Consider the following 22,369-nt stretch of genomic DNA (forward strand, 5'->3'; position numbering starts at 1 on the left):
ACACAGTATTTTATATTAAAACCAAATTCTAATCATATTTGTGAAAATAAGTTATCTTTAAATATTTAGTTCGATCTCGGTTTCAGATTGACTATTTGACATTTGGTGATAGTCCCGCCAATTCTTTGAGTCCTGCAGACCGCAGACTATATTTTGTTTTTTTTTTTTAAGTTCATCGTTTCTTAGTAAGAAAGGCAATGAATGTAATCCAAACAACTAAGTCTTATTTGTTTGGAAGAAAAAAGTTTTTTGAACACAAATTCAGAATGTTGAGCAAAACATAAAAAGGCGATTTTTTATTGTTTTTTACCCTTTGTAGGTTGTAGTGAAAAATAAACTACTAATATGGAAAAGGTACGAAAAAGGTACGGTCTGCACTGAGGTACGATAGTGGTACGGTTGTGTGATGAATAGTACGGAAAACCGTACTTTTTGGTACGGTCTGGCAACGCTGACCATGCGTAGCGCCGCGTGCTTTGTCTATTTTACTTTAAACGGTTGTCGTTCTGTCTCGAACGACCAATGGCAGAGCTTCCCGCCTTTTTTGTCAGCTGCATGCCCGCTCTCTCGCGCCGAAACTGGGAGTTCGACCGCCGTCCGCTCCGCCATGAGCGATGTTTTCATGTGTCCTTATAATTTTCTTGTTTAAACGGTAGATTCTGTATTTTATAATATTTTGTTAGCACTCAAATAAATAATATAACTGCTACAAGTGGCTGCCCAACGTTGTGCGAGTAAAGTTAACCCGTGAACCCTAAATCCTAGTACCTACACCTACGTTCCGCGTGTGCTCTCCATCATCATGCCACGTACACGCAGGGAGGAAGCAGCGCAAGCTACTGACGAAGTCGCCCCGGACTTCGATGATGCAATGGGCGCCGACGCCGCAGTTTTTTCGTCGGGACAACTCGCCGCCATGATGGCGGCCATCCAGAGGTCCCAAACTGAAGCCTTCGAGCGCCTGCTGGAGAGAGTAATTCGCCAGCCGCCATCCCCAACTCCCGCGTCTACACCAGCATTCGCCGCCGGCAGCGGCACTTTTACGCATTGCACCGCCAGATTCAGCGGTGACGCCGGCGACTCCGTGGAAGCATTCATTGACGCCATTCAAAGTTACAAGGACTGCGCTAACGTGTCCGAGGAAAACGCCCTCAGGGGGCTCTCAATGGTGCTCACTCACAACGCGGCAATATGGTACCAAGGGATCAAAAAAGAAATCACAACATGGGACGGGGTCATTGAACTCCTACAAAATACTTACGGCGATAAACGACCTCCACACCGCATCTACAGAGAGCTGTTCGACCAGAAACAAGGCGACCAGAATACCGACGTGTTTGTCGCGAGATGCCGTGCACTTCTTGCAAAGATTCCCGTCGGCGATATTTCCGAAAGAGCGCAAGTCGACATGGTTTACGGCTTACTCGATACAAGAATACGTAAACGCTTACGAAGAGAAGAGTTCGAAAATTTCTCCGGCATGCTTCGTCTCGCCCGGTCTATTGAAATCGAGGAGGACGTGGAGACGCAGACCCATCAGCAGTCCGGTCCGCCGCTAAGAGGACGACCGAGACCGACGGCGTACGACGGCCGCCGCGCCAGCAGCACGGCTCGGGCCCCGACGGGGTCGAGCGCCCATGCCGGCGCGATGCCGACACCAGCCGCGAGCGCAGCGTCGTCATCGCGACATTCCGTGGATGTCACCGCCGATTCCAATCAACGATCGAACAAGAAACTGCGTTGCGTTTATTGTAAAAAATACGGTCACGTACGGGAAGAATGTAAAAAGTTACAAAAGTGCAGTGATAGTGATAACAGTGATAAATCGTCGGGTTCGCTTATTTGTTACGGTTGCGGTGCGAGAGGGTTCATGCGTCCTCAATGTCCTACGTGTAACAGTAATGTATCATTCGCATCTCTCACATTCAACGATTCATCGGGTTCGGTAAGTGATCAAATTACTACTTTCTCTACTCCAAGTCATAACATCAAACCTATCAATAGTAGTTTTTTCGATGTCAATTCTTGCGAGATGTCACCTAGTAGTAGTTATAGATCGTCATACCTACAGTCGCAACAGCTGTGCGACCAAGCTTTTGTTACTAATAATTTTAATGAACGATTACATCTTAAAACCGCCGATTGCAACTCACGTTATTGTAATGAGACACGTTCGGATGTGACAAGTGATAAACAATTGATAAATGATACATTTAGTACAGTAACTGTTATAGAACCTAACATTAATCAATTACCTAGTAGGGTAAATCTGCCTGTTTTGGATCTTAATCTTAAACAACCACCTAATAGGTTGAATACACCTGCTATCTTACCGGCTCATGGGTCTTGCTGCTTTAGCTTTAATCAATTCACACCTTCAGCTGTTTCTCACAGCACCGTGTCTACGGTGACAAACACTGGTTTTTTGGGTGATGCTATGCCTGCGGTTTCTCTCTCTGCGTCTGAAGTTTTACAGACGACTACTGCATGCTCTACGCAGCAAAGGCCTGTGCTATGTGTTACAATTCTTGGAATGCGAGGCATGGCTTTAGTTGATACCGCTGCAAAGTGCTCGGTTGCCGGACATAAGCTTTATAAAATTTTTAGAGATAAGGGGCTTACTTTTAGATCCAAACAGGTGAACGTTAAGCTAGCTGACGGTGTCGTGCATCCTCATGAGGTCCTGGTGGCAACTGTAAACGTCACCATCACTGTAGATAGAAGTGTTCGAGTGGACTTCATGATTTTTCCTGATGCTGACAACAACGACACACTCCTGGGAATTGATTTCCTCAACGCTGCAGGTATGGTTATTGATTTTTCTGCTTCAACTTGGCGCTTTTCTGGGTGCACGCAGACCTACCAGCTTGAGTATGAGGGAAATGAGAATTCACAGAGCGACTCCATAACACTTTCAGCAATTACAGTGTGGTCCCATGAAGGCTTGTTGCTTACCCAGGATCAACAGCAGCGACTTCCTCCAGTGCTCCAGCACCATGAAGACACCTTCCAGCAAGGAGGAGAGGGTACTCAGCTTGCTGAGTTTCATATTGATCCAGGTGATCATGAACCTATTGCTAATACTTTTAGCCACCTCATCTGTGATCAAGCATCACAAGAAGTATGCGGAGCCAGTTCAGTCATCATAGACTTACCTCAAAGAAGTGTTACTGATCCTCTAACTACACAGTTGCAGGATCCTAAGGTATCAAAGAGTAAGAATGTACAGAACTTTACTAACTCTAAAACTTCTTCCCACTGGTTGAAGCGTGGTTATTTGATGGACCATGGTGATTCCTCTAGGAGACCATCTCCAGTTTTCAAAGTTGGGGATCAGGTACTGTTAACTATGCATGCTCTTAGCAATGCAACCAAGGGTTTGACTAGAAAGTTCATGCCGCAGAGAGATGGGCCTTACACAATTAACAAGGTAATCAGTCCTACGTCCTATGAGCTGGTGGATAGTCAGGGTCAACATATAGGTCGTTATCACGCGTCAGATCTGACTTGTCTTATTCATAGTAGTGTCGAAAATGTAGAGCCCGTCCAATCTCGCCGTTGTTTGCGAGGACGGCCACGTAAAGCTAAAAGATAGTCGCGCTTTCTGATGTTACCAACTCACTCTCGGGGCGATGTCGTGACTTGGAGGAGGAGGATGTAGCGCGCATCACTATTTTTAGCAGACATACCCCAACCCTATTTTATGCTAAGGTTGGCGGCCTCGTCGGCCGCAGCCTATCACCATGCGTAGCGCCGCGTGCTTTGTCTATTTTACTTTAAACGGTTGTCGTTCTGTCTCGAACGACCAATGGCAGAGCTTCCCGCCTTTTTTGTCAGCTGCATGCCCGCTCTCTCGCGCCGAAACTGGGAGTTCGACCGCCGTCCGCTCCGCCATGAGCGATGTTTTCATGTGTCCTTATAATTTTCTTGTTTAAACGGTAGATTCTGTATTTTATAATATTTTGTTAGCACTCAAATAAATAATATAACTGCTACAAGGTTTTATTTCAACGGGTACGATATACAACCTCTAGCTGGTCTTGATTCTTATCACATCTATTTTTTCGTGTGGAAACGACCCTTTCTGCCCAGCGGATGCTTACGCGGGACTTGAACTTAGCAAATTTCAGTTTATCACATCGCACTCACATAATTTTGTGATGAATCAGCTCATCACGTGGTCACTCTTACTGAAATAAAATTTGCTCAATTTTTTTTTAATTAGATGATAATGAAGTTTATCCGCCGAAAACATAATTTTGCATTAACATACCGATAACACATATAGAAAGTACTAAGTGTAATTTTTTCATCCTGGTAAAAACTAAAGTTCCCGTAGGATTTCCGAAAAACCTATATTGTTTTGTAACGAAATAAATAATACAACGAGTAATTGAAGGTAATATTTACCCTACTGACTTTTCTTATGCTACGTCAAATTGCTTGGCGTAGTGGTGGGCGGGCGGCGGCGTGCGGGCGTCGAAACATCGGGAAAAAACGCGACCTCCCCGGATGCACCTGTAATTGGCGGCTTCCCCTTCCGCAGCCTGTCCCCAGCCTTATTCCCAGCACAGATTCTTTTAGACATTTTGTAGCTGGTTTGAAAATTAACTGTACCGTGCTCTGTTTCTATTTGGCAGGTATGTGTTATAATAACAAAAATTGTATGACTTTTATTGTATGTGTTTAGTTTTCAAAATATTTCTAAAGCAACAAAATATTTCTAATAACGAAGATTTTTTTTTATTTTTATCGTCATAGAACTCAGTGTTATCTCATTAGTATGACCCCAGTTGAAGTCAGCGTTCTATACAATATATGTATATCACGTCTTTAACCCTAGTGTGATAGACAGAGCCAATAGTCTCGAAAGGATTGAAAGGCCACGTTAAATAAAATACTATTAATACAAAATGGGGAACATCTTTCCCATCGGGTATCTGAACTCTTTACATTATGTACACAAGCAAATCCCCGCAGAATACTCTAGTGAACTATTTTGAAAATCAATAACTATTCATATCCTCCGCTCGGTCGCCTATGTAAACATTACTCGAGCAGTCCTTGGGAACACTTTGATAAATCAGAATATTCTTCAAACGACACTGAGATGTTTTTACCAATATGCGGTAGATTCATAAATTGACTAAAGTACAATTGTGACACTCCTATTTGTGAGGGAAATTCGTTCTGAAGGATGGTATCTGTTGGAAAAAATGAGTTATGAATCACTAGCTTTCACCGCAGCCCGTATAAAATGTACCGTATATACTTCTCCATACTCCATACTATAATGTATGCAAAATTGGATGGGACGGATTCAATGGTTAAGAAATTCGGTGGTGAAAGATAGACAAAATAAATACCTAAGTTAATAAGCATTACTAGAAGATAAAAGTTATTTTATTACTGTGATAATATCCAAGAGATTAAGATAAGTACAAAAGTTGCTTAAATTTTTATAAATATGTATACCTATATAGAGGTATACAATTCAAAATTTAATCGATAGTCTGTCTAGCTACAGCAACAAGTAAAAACAGATTTTCATAAAAATACATCTAATAACAATATTTCTTCTGGTGATTTCTGGTTTCTTCAAAGCACTGGTTTTCTTGAAAATACTTGAAAGGCAATTCTACTCTTTCGCTATTTGTAGCGTTGAAGATCCCTCGCCCCCGGTAGCTATGCACGCCTGTTTCAAATCATTCGCTGTCTTTTTAAAGAGAAATAGGTTATTTTTGAGATATTATGCAATCGTAGATGAGTCGTTTCAAATGATGACTTTAAGCTTTTTTTAAGTTTTGCATGAAATTAAGTCAGTTAATGCTTACAATGAAGGTATTTAATAGGTTAGCACAATATTGATTAAGTTAATTTTAAAGTAAAAGACTCAGTTACTTTTTATATTGTTTAGAATGTTTATTTCCAAATATAACAAACAATTACTACTTACTTGCCTTTCCTCAATGGATTGCGAGACTAATTCGCAACAAGCAAAAACTTTAATTGGTTCTAGTTTGAAAAAATGGCGAGAGTTTTTATTTAAATACGACACCTTAAACGTGATGGAGTTTCAAATGGCGACATCAAAAGTTCATAGTTAAATTTAATTGCATCATATAACAGCTGGTTTAAATATGAAACACCCCACGGCAACACTGGCGTCCGCCCTTTTATTACTTTCAAAGACTTGTAGAATTCAAAGTGGGTTGCCCACAGCTTGTCTTTCAAAAGTTTACTCCTTTCATATCTCCGTTTCAATTCCGCAGCGCAATTTATATGCACTTTGTGGGGACCGCTCAAAAGCAGCTCGGCGAGCTTTTATTCGTGGAGAGTGCTACTGTTAAACGCCGTTTTTTCTGCAGAAGAAGAGTCTTGATGACGCCGTTCATAGTTAATGAGCAGCCAGTATCCGGGTGTTACAGCGTAAATTGCCCGCTCTTTAAAGGCCCGCGTTTGCCAACTGGGCCGGAGTCGGTGTGGCGTGAAAGACTCTTCCGCCCCTGCGTTATTGTTTGCCTCAAATGACTTCTTTTTATCGTCAAATCAACATTGGTACCTGCAAGTTGCAACATGCAATCTCTTTTAGCTATCACTTGAAAATGATAGGCGACTAGGCGTCTATGAAACTTGCTAATAGGATGTTTTGTCTCTGAAATGGCTTCAGGCTTTCGATATATCGCGCAATTTGTTCTCGCTCAAGTTTCAAAAAAAAGAGAGAAAAAAAGCGGAAACTCACTTACATTTTATGGAACGTTATAAGTATATATACAACTTTTTGTTTTGAATATTAAGTTTAATATTTTTTGGAGATATTTATTTGTTTGTCAATATTTATATATACAACAGATCCTATTGTCCAATAAAATTGACAAATGATCATATGAAACCACTTTTTTGAAATGTTCCTCGGGAAAATTGTGAACTAAATCATTGATTAGCCTTTTGATAAAGTCATAACTTCAAGCGGCTGATTGTTGAACGTGAGCGGCATGCAGGTGCAATAACAATGCATTGTAGAGCTATCGAAACTCAAGTTACGAGATATGGCAGGTTACGATATTATTTTATTTATTTGTTTAAAAAGGAATACTATTCTTATTTTTTGACTTGTGTTAAAATAGATACGAATAGCCTTATAGCTTTTTCAAGATAATCTTTGATATTTTCGATTAGCGGAATAAGTTCAAATATACCTACATGAGGTTTTCCTTCATTCATTTAATACATACATACTCTTTCCCGGAGGGGTAGGCAGAGACTACCTCTTTCCACTTGCTACGATCTCTGCATATTTCCTTCGCTTCATCCACATTCATAACTCATTTAATTGAAGTATTTATTTATTTATTTATATTTCAGTGCACAAAATACAAATGTATAGCATAATTGGCGGACTTAATGCTAGTAGCATTATCTACCAGTTAACCATTGGGTCTGACAAAGAACTAACTAAACTAACTAAAAAATATAAAATAAAAACTACTATAGATAAACAATATACATAAATAAATAGGTGCAGCGATTACCGAAATGTACCTAATTTGAACTCGTAATAATCAAGTATTATGTAGACATGTTATGTTAGATTGATGACTAAAAATGTACTACTAAGTTATCGTAAATTATTTTCGGTAAGAGTTCAAAGGGACATTCTGTTATTCTCAGGATCGTCTTATTGCTGCTTTACAAAACATATTATAATGCAATCGTTAACAGATATCAATAACGTTTACTCTGTGTCTCATCATAATCGTATTGGATGCTATATACCAAACATCAAATGTCGAATGAATCAACCTTCACCCAACAAAACGGATTCATTTGTTCAAGGTTGAATTCATTGGAAACAAAATTAAATGTTCTTTAAATTAATTCCCAAATTCTTTTTGTCAAAGAAGTTAGATAATCTGGAAAGCCGACCCGACACAGCAACGTATGACTCCGACTAAACATAGAATATAGTACAGTGTCTAAAAATGTCTCATTTCAAAAATAAAATCAGCCCAGTGAGTGACGTGAAACACACATTCAACGAAATCCTAGCTAAATATATTTGTCTCACTTCTGATTTTAATTTCTAATAACTAATCTATTGCAATCTTTTGCATGAATATACAAATAAAGTTCTTTTACTACAAAGTTAAAAACAAAATCTAAATTAGCTATCAATTTTCTGAGAACGGCTGGATCGTATTTTATCCCAAGACCAATGTCAATAGCTAGTCTTGTTTGGTAGCGAAAAATAAGTGGAGTGTATTTTGTACCCTGCGATGGCGATGTCATAAAGTAAACCCAGCGTCGTCTAACTTCCTCTCCCCGTAGTAGTAGTAAAAGATAAGTAGATTGTAAAAGTTAATTAAAAGCTTACTTAGGATAATCTTTTCACTTATCTAGCAATCAAGGCCAAAAGAGGCCTTCGATTCTTGTGACCACTGCCTACTCCATAAGGGATAAAGTCGTGGATCCCAATGTAAGTAGGTAGTATCTTATTCAGACGAATTTGCACCCTAGGGCTCACCGCCCCGATTGCTTCTCTTTGCAAAAAACATAACTAAGAACCATTAATAAGACTATCATTTTTCACTTATTGATTTTATGCACAGTAAGATCGATCCATTTGCTTGACTACTATGATGCTAAAAAGGTACTTAGACAAACACTTCGATGTCATAATTCTCAAATCAGAGTCAGCACACTATAGGACACCAAAGACCCATTCTTCAATTGTTTCCTCTTTCTAATCAAAGGTACTTACCGTTCATTTTATCTATTATGAAATTTCTTTGTCCAACTTATCCGCTAGCTAGTTGCGGACGTCCACCACATACATCCGATGTTGTATAAATCTGTTGCATATTTTGAAACTACATCGATTGTATGGCCGTGCGCGGCGCGTCATGTTAAGCTACCATTCTATCGATATTTTGTACTCACCTGTGTTACTTTTTTATACACCTACCTGATTACAGTCACTTGTCTATGTTAGATTCTTATAGTTTTTGCGAAAGTATTTCGAGTAAAAACTTATGTATTTATCCCCAATAAAATAAACAGGGATTAGAAACATACATAAGTTAAACTATATGTGGGTTTACATAAGTGGGCTAAAGAGTTTAGATAAAATATTCCCCCTATTTATTAATATATATACGAGTATTTATACTATTCTATATATAAATACATTATTAAATATACTTACATCAAAAAAAACAGGCATTTTAGTGATATTACTTTTGATTTTATTTTTTTAAATAAAAAATTAGATTTTTATCTGACGTTTTATGCAAAACTAGCGACCCTCCCCGTCTTCGCACTGTTAGCATTTACATATGAACCTTTCTCTTGTATCACTCTATATATTAAAAAACAAAATCAAAACATAGGAAGCGACTTTGCTTTATACTTATATAAGTAACATATTCACATATATTAAAGTCATAACAACTTCCATTTCGAATCTAAAAACAGTTATATAAGAAAATATGATTTACTCGGCAGTTGTGCAAAAATAACGTTTTCATATAAAAATGAAAGTAATATCCGGGGTTGTTAGAACTACATAACGTATCATCGTCAAGCCTAATTGAATGGCGTGTCAAGTTTCTTCATCAATATAGTACTACGTTATGATTGATGAGTATTCTATAATTGATATTAAAGCGAGTGCGCATGCGACGACTTTACAAAATATAACGTCAGGGACACGAGAGCGGCCGACGCGACGGCAGCTTTTGATTCAATCAACGACAATACTCAAGCAGAATGCGCACTCCGCGACGGACCGACAGTCCACACGTTACACTAAAACAAAGCAATTCAGTTCAATACAGCACTCGATACTGAAAACTGTAAAATAAAATGATAGGAACGACATGTGAAAATGGTGAGTAGAATGTGTTAAATAGTGTTAACAAACAATATTCAAGTTTTTACAAGCGCCAGTGAATTGAAACTTCATCACATAAAATATGTTATGCTAAATAAATACTGTTGTTTAGGCAAGTGCATGAAACCCCGAAAAATGTTAAACATGTGTGTGATTTCAGAGCGAAACAACACCGATACTCGGACATACAATGTGACTACTTTCGAAATAGGTCCCAACAAAACGTGAGTAAGTAATATTTTTTTGCAAATTGTTTTTCATGGGGATTTTTTTCTTCAATTCACTCATAATGACGGCGAAGCTTAGCATAAGCCTGACATAAAATGTAGATTGAAAAAAAGATTATTCTTTCCCAATAATTAGCAGTCTTATACCACCATATATACCTATTTAATAAAGCCAGGTCATAATTTTTTTTTATGAATAAAACATTTTATTTTACAAAATAACCATATGTTAGCAGTAACGAAATGAAATATTAATTAGAAAATAACTGATAACTAAGTATTTTATAATAATTAATAGTCTTGATTATCTTTAAATTGTCATTAACCGAAAAAAACAAAGTATATGAAATAAAAATGAGGTATTTATTCATTTACAGGAATATACCACAGACTTATGAACACAAAGTACTTAAGAGCAGGATAAAGAAAGCAATACCTTCCCTTCATGAATGGAAGCAGTATTTTGGAGTTTTATTATGTGGTAAATAATTTTCACTTTGTAATCACTTCATTTTGACTTTAAATAATATATAGTCTGGTAATAGATACAAATACAATCGGATTTATATTGTTGCATTCATAAGGGCGGCTGCATTTAACTAAGTATAACTCTGTAATATAATTTTTCCAAATTTTGGCTATAGAGATAAAAATGTCCAATAATTTTAGTTATATACATATTTTATATATACACTTGCCCGAACCTTCCTCGTTTTGAGAAATTTTTAAACAGTAATAAATGTCCTACGATTGTTGTCAAAAATGTAAGCACTTATTGTTTTGCCGAAAATGCAACAAGAAAAATTTTAGTATTTTAGCGTATAATGGAATAAGTTTTTGTAGCTGAATTTATGTATTTTTTTTATCTTGTTTTACTGGAGAAAGTTACGTAATAGTCATTCATTCTTATCTCAATCGTTTGAAATTTTATACAGTCTATATTAAAAAGATGCTCCAAAATAATAAAGTATTATTCCTAAGAAAAGTTAATTAAATTTCCATTATCATTTATCAGTAGCTCTGCCGTTCGCATGAAAAAGTCGTCTTCCATTAGCTTTGTCTAATGTAACGAATACATGGCTTTTCTTTTGTCACATATTTATCCCGAATGACTCTAAGGCTGACAACTACTGATAATTTTTGGATGTCCATAAAATTTTCATAGGTACGTATAGTACGGAGGAAGGCAAGGGTACTTCCGACGCAGGCAAAGCCGCTTGGTTATACTCTTACAGTGGGTAAAGAGAAACATATTCTTAGACAGCTGATTTGTTAACAGTAACAGATTTTCGTAAACTTAACCATTGACCTCTCGATCTTAAATAAATCAATAGGCTAACGTTACTTTTTAGTACTGACTTCTTATCAAGCGTAGTAAAGATAAGAAGAGTGAATAAAGTGAGGTAAAGATTTCTTGACATTGACAGAAAAAACTGTTCTTAAAAAAATTACGTATGAGAATATTCAAGTCATATACCGAATACATACCATTCCTATAATGTTATGACTTTCCTACGCGCCACTGGTGTTTCAATTAATAAAACAATTGAAGATGCATGATCGTTAGCATATGCGGATAACATTTTGCTCACATGTTAATAACAACCTGTATTCAATAGTGCATATGACACAGCCAGGAAAAGTATTTGATAACACAGTAGTTGTTCAATAACTCAATAAGATAACGAATTACCTATACCTTAATATTTTAAACTAATATCTATCCAGTATTAGGAGTATTTCAGTTATAAAATGTCAGTTATCTGATTTGATTTCTAATAGGAATAAGAAGAAATAAAAAAATATGTATCTTTTATTTCAGGGTTAACAATATGGGGCACATCATGGCTTGCGCTCAAGGATGTAGTCCTTCCAGGAGGTTTCGCATTCCATATGGCCGGAGTAGCCATAGCCGGCTATGTCTGTGGCCACACTTTAGAACGATATAGTACAATAAATCCTGTAGTGGGCATGACCTTAACGGGAGCTCTTTATAGAAGCTTCGGTCCTGCGAGTTACTTAGAAGACCCAATCGCAAATTCTATTGATTTCCATTTACGGTATGTATTTATCACAGTTTATTATGTTGTTATTATATATAGGTAAGGGCAATTTTTAAGATAACGTAATAGATTGCTTGCGATGAGTAACTGGATGTGTAAATATTACCCGGTTTAATTCAGGTTCCCCTGCAAGATCTGACGGCAGTCGCTTTGTTTAAAAGAAGACAGTTTCATCAGAAGACTTATTGTACTTCACACTTCACAAAAAAAAATACTTTTACCTCTTTCGTAGTTCACAAAAATTTGTATGAAATATCGAGTAGGCGCAAAAACCTAGTAGACATTTTCAGTGCTATTTATACTCATAGATGGATTATTTTCTTTAAAATTATAAAGGTTGTTTTAAGTCCCATATCTCTCTTCTTCCGCAGTTACGGTATTGGGCCTATTTTACTCATACTCTGGCTGTCTGGCCAGACACGTTTAAAGGTCAAATAAGTTTATCAGTAATTTACAACATATTAATTAAAACTGTGCCATAAACATTATGACGTTTGTGTTATAATTTTTTTTATGTTGTTAGTATAAAATACTGACTTTGAAATCTCTTATGAAGTTATAGTACCACCAAAATATTTCTTTACTTTGTTCTAGGCGTATTTATCCTGTTATTATATTGACAAAGGGTCCACTCACTTGGAACTGGGACTACATAAGAAAGAACTCGATCAAAGTATTCTCTTTGGCAACTTTACCATGGATTGTGGAGTGTACTTCAACTGTTTTTTTCAGCCACTTACTCCTTGATTTTCCTTGGTATTGGGGTAAGAAACATTTCCTGTATTCAAATAATTCAAACAAAGTATTTATGTTTGCTAAAGAAAAGCGTTTTTAAGCCTCGTTCAAATGAAGCTAAGTAACAATTGAAGTTGGTATACTTATTTTATGAATAAATTACATGATCTCAATGACATCATTGAGCAATGCAGCTGAACGTGGCCTTTCGTGTTTATGAGGCAGTAAACTCCATTAGGGATAATTACGTGATTATATGTATGTATGTTTATTTAGCGAAAATTTGAAATGTTTTTCGCCTTCTTATACACATGAGAATATTACTTTGCAAGTATGCAAGTTGCATTTGTATGGATAATATATACATACATATATATCTGGCAAGTTGTATTTGTATATATATATATATACTAGAGGCCACCCGCGACTCCGTCCACATGGAATCAATCACGCGGGAACTCCGGGATAAAAAAGTAGCCTATTTGTTATTCTGGATCTTCAGCTACCTACATACCAAATTTCATCGTAATCGGTTCAGAATTTTTTTGCGTGAAAGAGTAACAAACATCCATTCTGACATCCTGACATACTTACAAACTTTCGCATTTATACTGTTAAGTAGTATTATATTATTAGGTATATATCCTACTTAATAGTATATTGTTTATCTTATTTGGCAGTTTAACGATTGGCCGCCAGTGACCCGCAAGTTTTACCTCTTAAAATTTTATTATTTGATCTCTTACTCGACGCTTACTAATGTCAACTAAAAGTTATACCTAAAGAGGGAGTATAATCCTGTTTTAATGAGCACCGGGAACCAGACAGCATACAGTGCCATAGATAATTTAAATGATACCCACTTAGTATTTTCTCTTTATATCCTATTCATACTTCCATTTTTAAATTTCAAAGGGACGCGACGGATTATCATGTTTCCATTTATATGTGCTTGTTAGAATGAAAAATACATTACATGTGTTGCTCCAAAATTATTTTTACCCACTCATTCACGTGATTCTAATGTTAATAACCGCTTTGACAATTTTTTTCATTCATAAACAATTAAATATCGTCAAAATTTACCATGCTATTACATACATACATAAATAAAATCACGTCTATATGCCTAGCGGGATAGACAGAGCCAATAATCTTAAAAAGACTGATATGCCACGTTTAGCTGTTTGACTTAGTGAAATAATTGAGATTCAAATAGTGACATGTTTGCTAGCCTGTCGCCTAAAAGAAGAATCCCAAGTTTATAAGCCTATCCCTTTGTCTTAGTCTTACCATGCTATTAATAGGTTTATATGAATATGACAATAATAAAACACATAGGTCATATGAAAGATTTGTTTGTTGTCGTGTAATTCATTTATCATGTCCATATATATATATAAACACTAATATGTAAGTACATATCAAAATAAATATATGTATGGCCTGTGAGGAAGCCTAAAGAATAGATCTTTTTTCAAAATTGGAAACAAGATTTCACTTTTTTACGTCACATCACTTAAATCTAAATATATCTACTAGCGCTTCCAAAGCGCATGTGTAGAAGAGGCTGCAGAACATACTACACTGAAGCATTTTCACCTGACGTCAATTTACAAATATAGATAGATCTCTTTAATATAAATCGTGGACGAATGCACATTGTTGAGCAGTGGATGTCCTATGGCTGATATGACGATAATTATGAATACAATAAATATACACGAAATACAGAGAAGTATACATACTACTAAAGTTCATGCATTTAAAATGCAAATTCAAAATTTTTATTCATTATTGCGCAATGATAGAAATGGAAAAAAAAATTAATATGCCCTAGAAATATATTAAACGTTTAATTTGTTTGAAGGACTACATCTTGGAGCGATATTGGCGTCGGTTTCACCTGCAGTGGTAGTGCCCACAGTGAACGCTCTAAGTGCCCGGGGTCTGGGCACTAAGCAACAAATCGCCCAGCTGGTTGGCAACGCCGGCGGTCTCGACACCGCGTTCACGGAGGGCATGTTCGGAGTTATCAATAGCGCAATATTTTTCCCCGCATTACTTCCGTACAAAATTGTGAAGGTTATTTTGAACACTTAGTTTAGAAATATGTTTGTTTTGTTAAGATTCACTATTTAACATATTATAGAATGTTTGAGCTTCTCACGACGCATTTATGTTAATTGAGTTGAATATTGGTTCGACTTACTCTATTTTTTTATATATATTTTTTTGGAAAGGTTGAGTTTATAGAAGTTAACTTATAAATTAAACTAATATCTCCCCAGTTGTCCTTGCTTATGAAATTAAAATATCTTTTATTAACTACTTGATTTAATCGTGAAGTTTGCCAACTTGCTATGATTACAAGGGTTTTGCTTAATAACATCAATGATTCGCTTACGCTGGAGCAGAAAACGCTGAACTAATCATTCCCATACATGCTTATATAAGATATTCTACAGATTTTTAATTAATACAAACTAACTTTTTTGGCAGGCAGTTCTAGCAATGTTCTTGGGAATCGTCCTTGGAATCCTTTGGGGTATTCTGATCGACTATGTCCCAGACCACAGTGACTTTTACGCACCAACTATACGCAGTCTCCTGATATTTTGTGGGGGACTGTTGATCTCATATGGAAGTGCTTATTTTGGATGGGGAGGAACTTGTGAGTAGAACACACAAATTTATCACTTCTTTATTTCGTCCGTCCTGACGGGATAGATGGAGCCAATAATCTCAAAGGCATTTTTCAACTGGATAACATAATTGGTTTTGGAGTAATATCACACTAATTGACGACTTCATAGACTACTTGTAAAAACGACTATGGTTAGATTAAAGTTATTTTATCAATATTTATTCTTCTTCTCGTAAGCGATGGGCAACCTGTCGCTATTCTCTATTCCATCTTAAGGCAAACAGCTAAACGTAGCTTTTCAATCTTTCCTTGCCTTTCAATCCTATATGTATGTATGTATCAAAATCCATAAGCTTGAATTAACATCTACATATACATACATAAAATCACGCCTCTTTCCCGGAGGGGTAGGCAGATAATTTACATCTATTACTGCTACATACATACATATGGTCACGTCTATATCCCTTGTGGGGTAGACAGAGCCAACAGTCTTGAAAAGACTGATAGGCCACGCTCAGCTATTTGGCTTAATGATAGAATTGAGATCCAAATAGTGAAACTGTCGCTAGCCCATCGCTTTAAAAAAAGAAATCCCAAGTTTGTAAGCATATCCCTTAGTCACCTTTTACGACATCCATAAGGAAGAGATGGAGTGGTCCTATTCTTTTTTGTACTGGTGCTGGTGCCGGATCTTTTTTGTACTATAACTCATATTATACATTATGACCTCATGTTGTGTAGTCAATATAACATCTCTGAGTGAAAATGTAAGTCATATTATCTCAAGAGTATATTTTGTACTATCTTATCACAGAGTTCTACAGTAGCGTTATTATAATCCTTAATTACACGTGGCATTATGATACAAGACCAAATCAATATAAATCAAGTTTGTAAACAGTAAATTCATTAATACAGAAACAGTGCTTTCTTGATTTGATCTAACTAATTATGAAGTCGCGACAGAAGTACACGTACATAAAATAGGTATTTTAAAAGCGATAATTAGAAACTTATATTTATTGAATACTGTCATCGATAATATACATCAATGTCTACATACATTTAAGTATTAAAGAAATCAAAACGTAAAGCATTTAATGCAGTATGGTACCATACATAATTTAATATAATCGGTTCTCGATCATCCAGCCCATCGCCTACAAGAGGAATCCCAAGTTTATTAGCCTATCCCTTTGTCGCCTTCTAGGACATCAATTGGAAAAATATGGAGTGGTTCTATTCTAAAGTGCCGCCATAGTCTAAATATATAATAAAAAATACAGACATAACATTTTAAAATGTTTAAACAGTCGGCTTACTCTACTCAAGTTAACATTAAGCCTCGTTTTGACACAACAAACTACGTCATTTTACGTTACGCAAACGTAGGGATTTTCTTCAGATTTCGAGAGCATATACATATTTTCAAGGAGAATGTTTTCTTTTCTATTTAAATATTTGTTATGTAGATACTTTTTATGTTGCATTATCGATTAATACATTATAGATTTAGTTCCCAATAAATAAATAAAATAATTAGCACAAGTAATATCCATAACAGTAAACATATGTATATTTATGTAAGTAATAATATTCACTTATGTAAGTACGAAGTACTTATTACCAAGGAGTAATAAAAATGCAATGGATTATAGAAACGTTAAGATATGTGTATGAATATTAATTAGGCTGGTTTTCTGAGATACAGGCATCTGCCTAGTTCAGACACCAGTCTCTCATATTCATATTCTTACCTATTGCATTTACTACTTGATATTTGAGAGAAAATAAAAATATTTTTGATTTTGATTAAGAACGCTTTATATTTTTGATTTAGATTTGTCTTTTTATCTTAGCATTAATTTTTACATCTAAGGCTAAACTAATTGCTCTTGTTGATGAAAGCAATTGGTCGAGTTATGAATCCCACTAATTGTTGCTTTTAATTAGCCTTCGTATCAATTAGACCAATTGCTTTATCTTATCTCACTCAAAGTGTCGTAACGTAAAATTTTTCCAATATGTTACTGTGCAAAAAATTGCTCAATTTTTTATTAGCTGGTTTAAAAAAATCCAAATAATAGACTGATATCAAACTCTAATGAATGAAACTGCATACTTTATTCAATTCAGTAATCCGTATGCCGGCTTTAGTCATTCTCCAGAATTTGTGCTATGCAGTTCCCGCCGTCTAATAAATGAACGTAATCGTCTGACGTATTATAAAATAGCCACGTAAATTTTCGAAGTCAATAACATTATCTTGTCCATGACATGGATGTTAATAAAGAAATGAGCATGTATTTATATAAATAAATAAAAAATGTCAACAGGTTACACACATGAGCTAATTGCTAACGGGGTAGACAGAAATCTAATATTCTTGTTTTAGCTGGAGTAGCGATCATGGTGTGCGCGGGCACAGCAGCGACGCGCTGGTCTCGCAGGGGGTGGGCCATCAACGACAACCCCGTGGCCGAGGTCTACAAACTCCTGTGGAGGATCTTCGAGCCAATGCTCTTCACTTACAGCGGTTACTTCTTAGAAGTAAGCCAACTTTTCCATCTTTAAGAAAACATGCACAATGCTGAAATTTTCCTTAAACCTAACTCTACTATTGATGTCGCCCTGGAATTCTTAACAGCACTGACTGTATTTGATGCTAGTAATGACATTTTTTCTTAAACATGTGTATTGAACTAATCGACAACACAATTAGTTTTTTTTTAATTTTAGTAGCCAACAATATATTACCACAGAATAAATACTTAATCGTTATATTTGTTAATTTTTAATTTCTCTACTTTGACGAGATTTAATCATATTACATCACTAAAGAACGCTCGCGGCTCCACCCGCGTGAATTGTATAAAAGGGAGACTATAAATTTTATTAGATCGTTGTAAATGCCTAAATAACAAATTAAACTTTTTTAGATTTCTTACACATCGGCAAAAGAAATTAGTTTGATGGTTGCTTGTATCTTCTCCGCGCTGATTCTACGGCTAATTACGGCATTCCTTATCGGTATTTGTAACAAGATGTCAATTAAAGAAAGTCTGTTTATTGCCGTCACATGGATACCAAAGGCCATTGTCGAGGTGAGTTTTTATTGAATTCGTTATTTTTAAAGCTTTTCCATACAAGTATGTGCATGATCTAATATATACTCGTACATCATTGAATTCATTTAAGGGAATAAGCTGGTTTCATAATACCATTTCATAGGAATATTTATCAACCTTTAATAATAGGTAATGCTACATGACAGCACATGACGGACAACCAAACACCTGTTGATATGCCTGTAGTATCACTAACTGGATAGGTATGTCGCCATTAGATTTACATCCATTGCCAGATTCGTTTTTTTCTTTCGTTACGTTGATTTTCAATAATACAGTTTATTATTTCTTTGTCATTTTATCACACTCTTTTATTTTTTATTAAATATGCAACAATCCCAAATTACCCAAATAATAGAATTCCTTAATATTTTCCAAATTAACGATAATGCTCATGCCAATGTTTGAGCGGACGGACTCTTTACACGCTAAGGCAATTAATCATTGTTGATGATGAATATATAGGCCCGCCCACTGACAGCCAAAGGCCTTCTATTGACTGAATTAAAACTTAAATAATTGATAGTTTTATAACAGGACAACCACAGAGTATCAGGCACATGTTATTTTATTTTATTTTCGACCATAAACTATCAGTGACAGCAAAAGACATTGGTGTACCTATCGTTATTCACGTCTATATATTGTCTCCATAAAAAAACAAATAATACAACCTGTTCTGTATCACACCAGTATTTATAGAGACATCAATATGAGAAATAATTTATATACTTTTTTTTCAACCAATAACTCAATATGAGAAATAATTTGTATACTTTCCTTAATTGACTCAAAGGATCTAATATCACTGTTATTAAAAAAAGCATCTTATCTAACTACCATTTTAATATTGTGTAACGTACAGAAGGGTGAGACTACGGAGCAGGAAATGGTTTTTGCGAAACCCTATCATATCTTATTCGATGCTACTGACAGACATATTACTGCGCCACCTAAAGGAAGACTGCAATAATAATACATCTTCTTTTGAGATTAGAAGCGTATGTAGATACTCTAGATATGTGAAGTCAGTTATTCCAAGTTGGTCAATAAATAATTCTTAACAGGCAATGGTCTGCCACTCATTAAAAATCTTTTACACCATTTCACCTTATGGGTCTACCAGACGCCAAATATTTTCGTTTAATTTACCAACGTGATACTCATTTTTTTCTACATGTAAGAAAACAGTAAAAAAATATATTATTCATTGAATATTTTTACACAAAACCAAAATCAAGCAATAGAAGAAACAGTAATAAACCTCTGTTTGTCTGTACACACTAATCTTCCGAACAACGGGACAAATACGAATGAAACTATGTTAGTATTGAGCTTGGACACCATGTTTACTATAAATGATTTTGGAACCTCAAACATACATACATATATATAATCACGTCTAACCTAAAACCCCTGCCAGATAACCAGCCACACAAACCAAATAAATAAAACATAAATGTAAAAATGACACCTCATCAAAAGTTGTTCTGCCTTATGAGCATTTTTGAATGAGCTATAAAAATTGAAGACATAGTCATAATGTCCCAGCTAAACTATAGGAAATATATTAATGAAGCCTGCAATAGTTCAATCACGCTAACGTAGTCGAAGAGATAAGTTAATTTTAAATATTTTAGTGCTTAATAAATAATTAATTCAAACCTTTTTCAGGCCGTACTAGTACGCGTGGCAATGGATTCATTATGGAGTGACGCTACTTCATTTGACAAACAAATTGCATCTCAACATTCAAATATTATAGTCATTGCAATTCTTATCACATCTACACTGGGCTCTTCATTAACTACATTTTTGGGACCTATTCTTCTCTCGGAATCAAAGGTTGCACCTGAAGGTATCTATACTTTTTATATTAAACATTTAAAACCTTGACCACTGTGATCAAGTGGTTCATGGCCACAATATGACGACTTTGCATCAAATGTTGTTGGTTAAATAATTCTGAATAGAAATAATTAGGTCTTCTATGGGAATTTTATGACTTTTAAAACTATTTTTACATTTATTTTAATCCCCATTAAATAATCTTATCCCCAATCTTTATGTTCAAGAAAAAGAGGAGATAAAAAGTGGCAATTATTTATTTCTACTAGGCTTGATGCCTAGTAGAAATAAATATGATATCATCGTTATAACTTAATCGATAACGCTGTTAGTTAAATAAATGATTTATCTTAAGGATAATATGAATACATGACAGAACTATAACGTAATATAAGGCGGATGCCAAAGAATCCTTCACTCCGGGTGTTTGTCCCGGTTTCCCTCTTTTATCTATGATTAATGCTGCTGAGCCTGATCCTTGACCGCATAGATCCCGTAGCTATACACACCACACACACCAATACTATAAGCTGAATAGAGGAAAATTTTATTATAAATTCATTACATAATATGAGTACGACCACTTCCGTAGTTAAGTATCATTTAAATTTAATTAATAATTAAAATTAAATTTATAATTTAAATTGAAGCTAGTTTAAATATAAAGTATATGATGTTACATATATTTTCTATGTTTTTCTTACGATATTATACGCGTAGTCATAATATTCGTTCTTGAAAAAATGGGGAGTCGTTTCTTGCTGCTGTTCATTTGTTGTCGGAACCGCATTTTGTTATCTCTCAGTTATTTATTTTACTTATTATTTTATATAAAGTTACCTTCTCATATTTTATTGACACCGAACCACTTTACCTATGTGTAAAATTTAGCATTATACGTTTAAATAATTGTATATTCTTTTTCCGAACATGACCAATTTACACTCTAACTCAGCGCAGTAAGGGATCATGTGCTGTAAAATGGCTCATAAATAGCAGCTCACATTTTTAGAGGTAGCTTTACCTCCACGATGTTCTAACAAGATAAGAATGGATGAACTGACAATATTTTTTGTTTCAGAGTTTTACCGTACACAAACCTTATCACCGCCGGCATCTTCAAATAGTGTTAGAGATAAAACAAGCTCTCTAGAAATTTAAATAATTATGATGTATAACGATTAAATATATTTTATAAAGATTTCTTGTTTATTTTTTTCACATTCGAGAAAACAATACACGAAATCAGATCGACTTGACGAAAAAGACTTATTCAGATAAATATCTCAGAGCTAATAAGTTTCATACAATTACGCCAGGACCTATAAACAATTCTGTGGTCCAATTGATAAAAAATAATGATTTACAATTGAACGCCAGTATGGGATACGTGATAGTCAATTTATTTCAATAAAGGAATATGAGCCTGGCATAACGGATTCTTGAAGTCAATATACCTACATAGAATATCATCGCGGTTACGTTATTTAGACAGGCCTAAGATAACATGATTAATACTGGAACAGAAAATATGGTAGAAGCACCAAACATTAGTAATAAAATCTAATGATTTTCCAATTATAAAGTAATAAATGATCACAAAAAAAATTAATTAGTCTGCCAGAAAGTCTTGTCTAACACGGGTAACAGTATGAGGCATGTAGTGGGTGAATTCATGTTTATCTTGCGACCACACAATTGCCCATGTAAAGAGAGCGCACGACTGACGACTGAAAGATACTGAACTCCGTTGATAGTTCTCGAATCCCAGCCCGCTTAGCTCGCTCGTTTGTGTTTTGGTTATCAGATAACCCTAACCTAAACGG

At 35.5% G+C, this 22,369-nt stretch overlaps 1 protein-coding gene across 1 annotated transcript; it reads left to right on the forward strand.

The window, feature by feature from the left end:
- The first annotated feature begins 9,756 nt into the window (after positions 1-9,756).
- On the forward strand, positions 9,757-21,711 carry LOC106143005 (sodium/hydrogen exchanger 9B1). Its single transcript, XM_013344965.2, has 11 exons — positions 9,757-9,889; positions 10,053-10,116; positions 10,497-10,600; positions 11,942-12,179; positions 12,777-12,946; positions 14,788-15,002; positions 15,420-15,591; positions 17,963-18,117; positions 18,507-18,671; positions 20,370-20,553; positions 21,625-21,711. Exons 1-11 carry the CDS (start codon positions 9,865-9,867, stop codon positions 21,702-21,704), a joined length of 1,572 nt encoding a protein of 523 aa, XP_013200419.2. The 5' UTR covers positions 9,757-9,864; the 3' UTR covers positions 21,705-21,711.
- Positions 21,712-22,369: the final 658 nt, after the last annotated feature.

This window comes from Amyelois transitella, chromosome 2, assembly GCF_032362555.1.
Source record: "Amyelois transitella isolate CPQ chromosome 2, ilAmyTran1.1, whole genome shotgun sequence".
In the NCBI taxonomy this organism is placed as follows: domain Eukaryota; kingdom Metazoa; phylum Arthropoda; class Insecta; order Lepidoptera; family Pyralidae; genus Amyelois; species Amyelois transitella.

Coding starts and splice junctions, on each gene's coding strand:
- LOC106143005 (XM_013344965.2), top strand. CDS start 9,865: ATGATAGGAACGACATGTGAAAATG. Junction 9,890..10,052: donor AGGAACGACATGTGAAAATG/GTGAGTAGAATG, acceptor GTGTGATTTCAG/AGCGAAACAACACCGATACT. Junction 12,180..12,776: donor TCTATTGATTTCCATTTACG/GTATGTATTTAT, acceptor ACTTTGTTCTAG/GCGTATTTATCCTGTTATTA.